At 33.4% G+C, this 9,103-nt stretch overlaps 1 protein-coding gene and 1 pseudogene across 2 annotated transcripts; one reads left to right on the top strand and one right to left on the bottom strand.

Annotated features, from left to right (window-relative positions):
- The first annotated feature begins 253 nt into the window (after positions 1–253).
- LOC143565588 (phosphoglucan phosphatase LSF1, chloroplastic-like) lies at positions 254–3,391 on the top strand. The gene is made up of 10 exons (XM_077052521.1): positions 254–577; positions 1,027–1,133; positions 1,275–1,731; positions 1,827–1,898; positions 1,979–2,100; positions 2,184–2,399; positions 2,491–2,596; positions 2,675–2,784; positions 2,879–3,023; positions 3,103–3,391. The coding sequence occupies exons 1-10, from the start codon at positions 254–256 to the stop codon at positions 3,220–3,222; spliced, it is 1,779 nt and encodes a 592-aa protein (XP_076908636.1). The 3' UTR covers positions 3,223–3,391.
- Positions 3,392–4,064: 673 nt separating this feature from the next.
- On the bottom strand, positions 4,065–6,600 carry LOC143565587 (uncharacterized; annotated as a pseudogene). The gene is made up of 14 exons (XR_013141100.1): positions 6,500–6,600; positions 6,297–6,441; positions 5,912–5,979; positions 5,761–5,814; positions 5,601–5,684; positions 5,441–5,526; positions 5,285–5,365; positions 5,071–5,201; positions 4,949–4,990; positions 4,796–4,872; positions 4,626–4,713; positions 4,469–4,550; positions 4,314–4,386; positions 4,065–4,233 (listed from the first exon to the last, which is right to left on the bottom strand). The product of XR_013141100.1 is annotated as an uncharacterized LOC143565587 (transcript).
- Between the last annotated feature and the right edge of the window lie 2,503 nt (positions 6,601–9,103).

The raw sequence follows: 9,103 nt of genomic DNA, 5'->3' as shown, positions 1-9,103 counted from the left end.
AAACACGTGGAAAGCGGGTCCAAGTAACGTAACGTGGTGGGTACATAAGATAACATGTACCGTTAAAGGTCAAGCGTTGACCGAGTATGTGGCTTGTCTTTCTTTCCCGAATTATCCAGCTTACACTCTGCTCCAATCTCAATGATAATAATATCATTCATTCATCCAATCCTCTGTATCTGTCTATCTATCCATCTACACATTCGCATTTATGATTTATTAAAACCCTAGCCAATCGCCTTCACACTCTCTGATGTCTCTGCTTCAAGCTTCCAATTTCCACCAATCTCCATGTTCCAGAAGCTTCTCGTTGATCCAGCGATCAATTAGCACTCCAATGTGCTCGTCAATTTGGGGAAAAGAGCTTTGTTGGATCAGTGAGGGCTCAGGTGATGGAAATATGGGGAGAACACGAAATGTACGACGAGGAATTAGGGTTTTAGCGATGTCTGCTTCGACGAACCCTAGGTTTAAGATGAATTTGAATGAGTATATGGTTACCTTAGAGAAACCCTTAGGGATTCGCTTTGCTTTGTCTTTGGATGGCAAGATCTTGGTTCATTCCATGAAGAAAGGGGTGGGTATTTATTTTATCTGCAACTAGGGGTGTGCATTGGTCGGTTCGCTTTGGTTTTCTTGGTTTTGACATTTGGGTTTTAAAATTTTGGGCCGAAATTAAAAGTTGGTCGAAAGTAATGAATTTTTTAGCCTAAATGTTTATGTTAGTTAATAGTTAATTGATTGATTATTACATATTTTGGCTAAAATGTTTGGGTTAGTTAAACTATATATTAAGCTGTTATAAATTACTTAAATTAAAAATCTATAAGTTCGGTTCGGTTTTAGTTACACGAAAAACCGAAACTGAACAGGAAATTTGGTTTTTATGAAAACATAAAAACCAAACCGTCGGTTTTTGTTTTAGTTTTGGATTTTTTTTTTGGTTTATGCACGTCCCTATCTTCAACATGGTGTTTATTACTGCATTTTTTGAGTTTGTATAATTTTGTGGCTATTTTTTTGTAGGGCAATGCTGAGAAATCCAGAATAATAATGGTCGGTGACACTCTAAAGAAGGCAAGCGCATCTTCTGGCGGTAGTCTTATTGATATTAAAGACTTCAGTGATGCAGAGTACTTGCATACACCTTATATATAACTTAAGATCACATGCTAGATCATTACATTTGCATATCATGATGCAACCATATGAAACTAATCCTTGTAATATGATCTATTCAGATGTGATTTTGATTACAGTTTTGGTTATTGCAGGAAGATGATGTTAGAGAAATCAGGACTTTGCAGTCTTGTTCTCGAAAGACCGTTTTCGCCTTTTCCGATTCAACATCTGCATCACAAAAGTGATCTTGATGTCCAGTTTAATCGTGGTCGGGTTCCTATTGCCACTTGGAACAAATCAATACTGACATCAAGTTTGCAAGCATCTTCTGAGGGTAATGGGAATCCAGGGTTTATAGTGTTCACGCCGAGATTTTCTACCCCGAAAGGTTGGAATCTTTTGATCAACCAAAATGGACAACCTCGTGGCAGGATACAGAAGAACATTCCTGATGAACCGTTTACTCAACTCGTCACCATTTTCTCTGATCAAGAATCTAGTGATGATTGGTCACATGGAAGCTTTCCACTTGAGGAGTATATTAAAGCACTGGATCGTTCTAAAGGAGAACTTTATTATGATCATTCTCTTGGTATGCGTTATAGCAAGGTGAGATGTCCAGATTATTTATTGGCAGTACATATCAATTTAAGCAGTTTGTTATGATGTGTAATGCTAATTGATATGAATTTTTTATCTTGCAGATTACAGATCAAATGTACGTAGGGTCATGCATACAAACTAAGGAAGATATAGAAATTTTGGCTAATGTTGCAGTGAGCACTAACAAACTTGTTAAATCACTATATTATTTTATTCTTTTTATCATGACAAAAATGGTGGATTTCTGCACCAGGGAGTCACTGCTGTACTAAATTTCCAAGGTGGAAATGAAGCAGAAAATTGGGAAATTGATTCAAAGGCAATCAATGAGTCATGCCAACAGAATAATATTCTTATGATCAACTATCCAATAAGGTAAACATAAGTTCTTTGAGGGCGTTTTTGTTGCACTCATTATCTGCATGCTAACTGCTTCCAAAAATAATTTCCTTTTGCAGAGAAAGAGACTCATTTGACTTGAGGAGCAAACTTCCATTTTGTGTCGGTCTTCTTTTACGGTTGCTGAAAAAGAATCATTGTGTTTATGTTACTTGCACCACAGGTCTTGACCGGTCTTCCACCTGTGTGGTTGCATACCTCCATTGGATGACAGATACTTCACTTCACGCAGCCTACAACTATGTATCTGGATTGCACACATGTCGTCCCGACAGGTTCTTAGTTCATAATCATGAAATGATGTAATAAAAAGCAGTAAATAGTGGTGATTTATGTATAATCCTACTTATTGAATGTTCAATACAGACCAGCAATTGCTTGGGCAACATGGGATCTCATAGCAATGGTGGAAAATGGCAAACATGATGGACCTGCAACCCATTCTGTGACGTTTGTATGGAATGGACATGAGGTTCTAATGACTTTCTCTTTTTCAAACACATTTAACGGTTATGGTAAATTCTTTTTGCTCATACGTGTTACATTACAGGGAGAGAATGTAGAATTGATTGGAGATTTTAGTAATTGGAAAGAACCAATTAAAGCAACCCACAAAGGCGGCCCAAGATATGAAGCTGAGGTTCGCCTTGCACAAGGGAAGTAAGTTACTTGCATTACAAGCCATTAAACATTCAATATTGGCATTTTCGCAGTCTTATATCCAGCAAGATTTTGCTCATACTTCATATAACAGGTATTATTACAAGTTCATAGTTAATGGCGATTGGAGACATTCAACATCTTCACCCACTGAAAGGGATGACAGGGGAAACCTTAACAATATTCTTGAGGTTGGTGCAACTGCAAATGTTCGGCCTTCTATTCAACCACCAAAAAAGGTATATATTTGTATTTCAGAATATTCAAAAAAGAGGGAACCATGTATAGATGTTCTCATGTATATCATATTTGTTTTAGGATGCAAATATTGTGAAAGTGATTGAGAGACCGTTGACAGAAAACGAGAGGTTCATGTTAGCAAAAGCAGCTCGATGTATTGCATTCGCTGTCTGTCCCATAAGACTGGCTCCTAAATAGTTTCACATCTACCATACCATACAATTTCTTTGAAAACAACCATTTGCCAAAGTCAACTGAATTTGCTTGTTGAGTCACCCACTCACCATATACGGATCATTATATTAACTCAGTGTGCCATTGATGAAGAATACTACTGCAAATCAACAGAGGTTGGTGTTTTATTCAACCTCAACGATGATGGCATCTTTGGCAATGTGGCCTGTCGGCTGATTCAGATGATTTACCATTGATTGTAGACATTCCCACTGGTTAGCTGGTATCTTCTCTCTGTTGTTTATTTTGCTAATGGAAATATAACATAATACATACATATATACTTGTCATACATGTAATTGTAAACAGACAGACATTAATGCATTATTACTAGAACAAGTTAGCTTGGTTCTGCCTTTGTTGTAGTTCATAGCGCTGGATGCAATCTGATTCAACTCTATTAGTTGTGTAAATTGTCTTTTTAGGACTCTTTGCTCTTATTTATTCAAATTCCTTTCGGGTTGGTAAGTAGTCCATCCATCCCACTTTTTTCTAATAATTGCATGAATTACAACCTACAGAGTTAATCTCAAAAAATGGGAATGCGGTGCTAGTCCTTGGTTTTATAAAGCGCGAAACACATATTTTTTTATGTTTCTTATAGGTTTCTAGCATCACTTACATAAAATATAAACATATATAGGCTCTATATATGGTTTATCTTGAATAATAACCAATAAATAAATTAAAATACATTTTTTTATCTTGAAACAAGGGTTCCATCTATTTATTTAAAACGAGTACAACACTGGACTAAATAAAAGCCAAAAAGATTCCTAAAGGCAAGAAGCAAAAGACTAGCATGATCATACAATTGTACCCAAGGGCCTTAGTTCCTTAGGAACTGCATCAAAGTTTCCAGAATCCACATTGGATTGTAGCAATGTCCTGGACCCACTTTTCCAGTGGATCCCCTCCGCTAGATGCTCCTTGTTCGGCGTCAGCATTACAAAATTTGGATCTGCCCTTTGATAACTGCAATTATAGCTTATTGTTAAAACAAACTGACCCAATCAACCGATTCGTAAGCATGCGATTACGCAATGAACACAAACCTTGCTTCTCTAACGTTGTCAACACAAAAACTAAATCCATATGATGTTTTTCCAACTATTCGATCTCTTATAGCTGTCAAAATCAAAAGAAATCATATCATATCCACATTATTATTATTAGCAACTTCGATGTTGGTTGCCATATTCTTGGTTACCTGACATGCTAAAAGTGAAAGAAGGTTTCCACCATGACTTGAAAGCTAAACAAAATGATGAACCGAGAGGCCCCGCTTTTGCCTAAATAAGAAAATAGTTAGAAATTCCATGGCGCATGTGTAGATAGGTAAACAATGGAAAATGGTCAATGACTACCTTGACCATGATATTCTTGTTAGCTTGCCAAGATGCAGCAACATTAAAGATTGAATCTTGAGTGTTTGATGTCTTTTCATCATTAATCCTGCCAAAATATTTGAAGACTTAGATCGCTCATATAAACCATTAGTAGATAGTTTTTCACATTGCACCCCCCTAAACTTTACCTTGTTTGCAACTCGAACCCAAAGTCTATATAATTTGTGATTTCAACAACTTCATTATCTTCAAGAGGATTCTTCACCTACACAATTGCAATAAACAGCCTATATCAGCTTCAACTTACAGACGTAAGCCACACGAACACACACACAGATTACCCTTCTTTGGACCACCACATGTTGATAAAATGAGGCTATGAACTGCAGAATGAATATTATAAAATTAGCAAAAGCATAAAGTGGAACAATGATAAGGTAAGAAACATTAGCCTGTGGCAAACCTGTGAATTTTGTGCAAGTTCAAGACCAAAATTGAATGACGGGCTCAGTGGGCTGCCGGTTCCAAGCCCATAGCCAATGGCGCAATTCCAATTTTTTAAATTTGTATACCTTGCATCTTCCTCCTTTTCAACTTTCAACCAACAACGGGAATGTGTCAAGTTTCAAATTTATCAGTAAACGAGCACGCAAAAATTCTTTAAAGAATGAACTTACATTTGGGGTCGAACAGCGCGCCAACAGTTAACCTTCCTATCTTGCTCACCAACCATGCAGATCTAGGAAATTCATCTCTCACTCCAATTAAAAATCATTATTATTAGAAAAATTGCCCAAAATCTCTGCAAATGAAAACTGATAGAAACCATGTACATGAATATGGCATAAGAGTAGCTCCAAGTGATAGATTTGATGACCCATATCTCAAACCAATCAACCCATAATCTTCAAAAGATACTCTGCACATCATTATCAAGATTAAGAAAGTTGAATAAGGTAACATGCTTAATTTTTGTTACAAAGATGAACAAACCTCTTCTTTTGAAGCACAGGTAAAATACCAAATGCTCCCAGCCCATATTTTGGATAGTATGCACATGCTCTTATGAGTAAAATCCTGAGAATAAAATCATAAACATCGGTAAAAGCAGAACTTTTTTAAGGGGAAAAGAAAGAAAAAAAATGGTACTTACGGATCAGAAGTAGATACAAAAAGGTCCGCAAACGTGTGAGGATCATCAACATCACTGTGAGAATAATAATAATGATAAGATTTATAATTCAAACAGAATGTGAAGATATGTAAATTGAGAAACATGATGAGATTACCAACTTTTCGAATACCTTTGCAAGCAAAATAATGCATTGCCTATAATTGTCTCTTTGGTATTTGGATCAAGTGGACCTGAAACCTGAATGGGAGCTAAGGAAATTCTTTCTTTATCATTTTTCGTAAAAAAAAACCAGGCTGCAAAATGAAACCTGAATGTTGGAGCTAAGTAAACTCTTGATTATCATTTTCTATATAATTCAGTTCGACGCCAAACATAACATAGACGGAAAAATATAAATCAGTCATCAATAAGAATGTCTCATGTCACTTTATTTCTTTTGATAAAGGACATATAAAGAAGCTAGCTATATAACTTCCTGTTTAATGGCAAATTTGGGTTAAGAAGGAAGACGCATACAGAAAAACGCATTAATAACAATGGTATTGAGGGGATACAGTAGCAATGAGATCAACAAGAGGATCATCAGTGGGCTTAAGCATGAGCTTAGTATTAAAATGATTAGCAGCTTCAAAATAATCATGGAAAAGACATCTTAGAGCTAGCTTCCCAAACAAAAGGTTATATGGTGACTCTAACATCCTGCATCCATCACATGGCTGCATTACAAGGTGAATTTGGAAATGAGTGTGGATAGTACCTGGTGCGAGCAGCAAGGGGAGGATAGTCGAAGAGCGGTGGGACGAGGACCATAGGCGGTGGAGGAGCTTGCTTCATCCATGTCCATAATTAGTTACCCATATGTAGTATTGCTTCAATTTCTTTCTGCTCTGCACAGTATTTGTTTGTCTAGGCTAGGGTTTGTTTGTTTATTTGGGAAGTTGAAGTTAATTGTTGAAGATGAGTGTGAATCTAGGCTACGCGGTGTATTAGTAACTGACCCGATTGAATAAATAATATAACTACGAATAATAAAGATGTTTATATATAATTCAACTAGTTTTAGAGCACACGGTATAATTCAAATTATAAAATTATAAGTAAAGAAAATAATTACATAGCATATACTAAAAAAACGTATTACATCTATGCTTGTATTTATATAATGTGTAGATAAATTGATTTTATTTATATCACAAAATAATTTTTTTAAATGAACTTAATAAAAAAAATGTCCGTGAAAAATGTACCCGGGAATGCTTCTTTCTATTGAAAAATTCATTCTCATTCTCAGTGTCATATATGTATAATTGAAAGACTTTTGGTTATGAACCAATTTCAGAAATAAAGTTTCTCATACAATAGTAGTTCTAACCACTCAGCCTAAATACAAAAGGAGCGTTGCCGTTATTGATATAATTATCAATTTACCACCCATCAAAGGAAAGTAGAACATTAAATTGTAACAATGGATGTTCTTCAAGAGCTATGTTTTTCTGAGCTACACCATCAAAAAGATTTTGATAAGTTTCAGAAGGCTTCTCGACTTTGTCATATTGGCAACATAAAAAATAACATGTTAACCCATTCAATTTTGTGAATATTTATTTGAGCATAGTTTTGCATGACATGCTTCCCATACAACGTTCTAATCACCATTGAAAGAAAAATTAATGATGACATAAATATTTCAAATTTGATAAAAGTTAGAAGCATTGATAGGCATGGGGGTGGTACGTCGAAAGTGTTAGCAGTCTTTTCTTATATTTTAATAGTTGAAAGAAAAATAGTCAGTTTGCTAAATCCCGAACCTTTTGATTATTTCAAAAAATGCCCTTAAAAATAAATTTGAAACCTGAATTATATTTAAACTTCTAACTTTCATACTTTTGACATTTTAAAGTCAACACTTTGAACCCATAACAAATTTGACGATAAATCTATTTTGCATTCTCAAACTTTTTAATTACTCAAATTTTTCATTTTTGACATGTTACAAATTTTAACATAAATGTAGTTAACTTGTACCAAACAATCAATTTACCAACTTTTGACCCATAAAATCAAATTTAAGTTCCGCAAAAAACCCGAAACAATTTTCATTTCAGAAACATGATTTGTTGTTGATTTTTGAAATTCACCAAGTATTTTGAAATATATAGTAAAATAAAATGTTAATATATATATATATATATATATATATATATATATATATATATATTAACATTTTATTTTACTATATATTTCAAAATACTTGGTGAATTTCAAAAATCAACAACAAATCATGTTTCTGAAATGAAAATTGTTTCGGGTTTTTTGCGGAACTTAAATTTGATTTTATGGGTCAAAAGTTGGTAAATTGATTGTTTGGTACAAGTTAACTACATTTATGTTAAAATTTGTAACATGTCAAAAATGAAAAATTTGAGTAATTAAAAAGTTTGAGAATGCAAAATATATATATATATATAAGTATAGTGTAAAAGGAAAGTGAATAATTATTGATTTATTACATATATTAGGGTATATTAGTTTTGAAGGGAAAAAATTGTGAGAATTAACCAAAACATGACAAGTGTCCACATTTATCTTACTTTATTAGAATAGGTAGATGATACGAAATGATAACTTTAGTTTTAAAATGATAAAATAAATCATGAATCAAGCCAAGTTTAACTAAATTTTCACAGAAGGCAAATTCTGGTTATTTAGATGTACACACGCTAGAAAAGGAGACTTTTAATAGTTTAGGCGTTTGTTAGTTGTTTTACGCAAATCAAATGGATCTTTATAATAATAATATTTTGAAATAAAGTATTTAAAAAATAAGTTGAAAAGATATAATAAATAAATAAACATTAAATATTTTTTTATTTATGAAAATCACCATTAAATAAGAGTTAATGAAAATTTAATTTAGAATTTTAAAAATAAAAATAAATGTAGCATATTAAATTTAATAGATTTAAATAAGGTTTAATTTTGGAAATAACTTATGTGTCATTCTATGTGGATACTTTAGAAAGATGGCATGTTTCCACATGATCTTGCTTTAATATATTAGTAAGATTAGTTTATTACCAGACCAGAGAGTTGAACACGCATGGGTGTTGTCTCGTTTATAAGGTTCGGTTTTAATATTCAATGATATAGAAATTTCAAAACTATTATTATGTGTTTAATTTGTTTTTTATTTGAATTGTAAATTTCTCTTTAATTAGATTAACTCATAAGTCTTAAATTTGATTAATTATCATTGAAAAGAAAATAATTAAAGTAAGTTAAAAAATAATATTTACACAATAAGAGTGGCCAAACTCTTTTGTCAAGTGGTTGTCACACATACCCAAGTGAGTTTTATGTG

This window comes from Bidens hawaiensis, unplaced genomic scaffold, assembly GCF_021521415.1.
Source record: "Bidens hawaiensis isolate Kalapana, Puna unplaced genomic scaffold, B.hawaiensis_p1.1 tig00022487_1, whole genome shotgun sequence".
In the NCBI taxonomy this organism is placed as follows: domain Eukaryota; kingdom Viridiplantae; phylum Streptophyta; class Magnoliopsida; order Asterales; family Asteraceae; genus Bidens; species Bidens hawaiensis.
The sequence above is the reverse complement of the archived record's forward strand: the minus strand, read 5'-3'. Positions and strand labels throughout refer to the sequence as shown.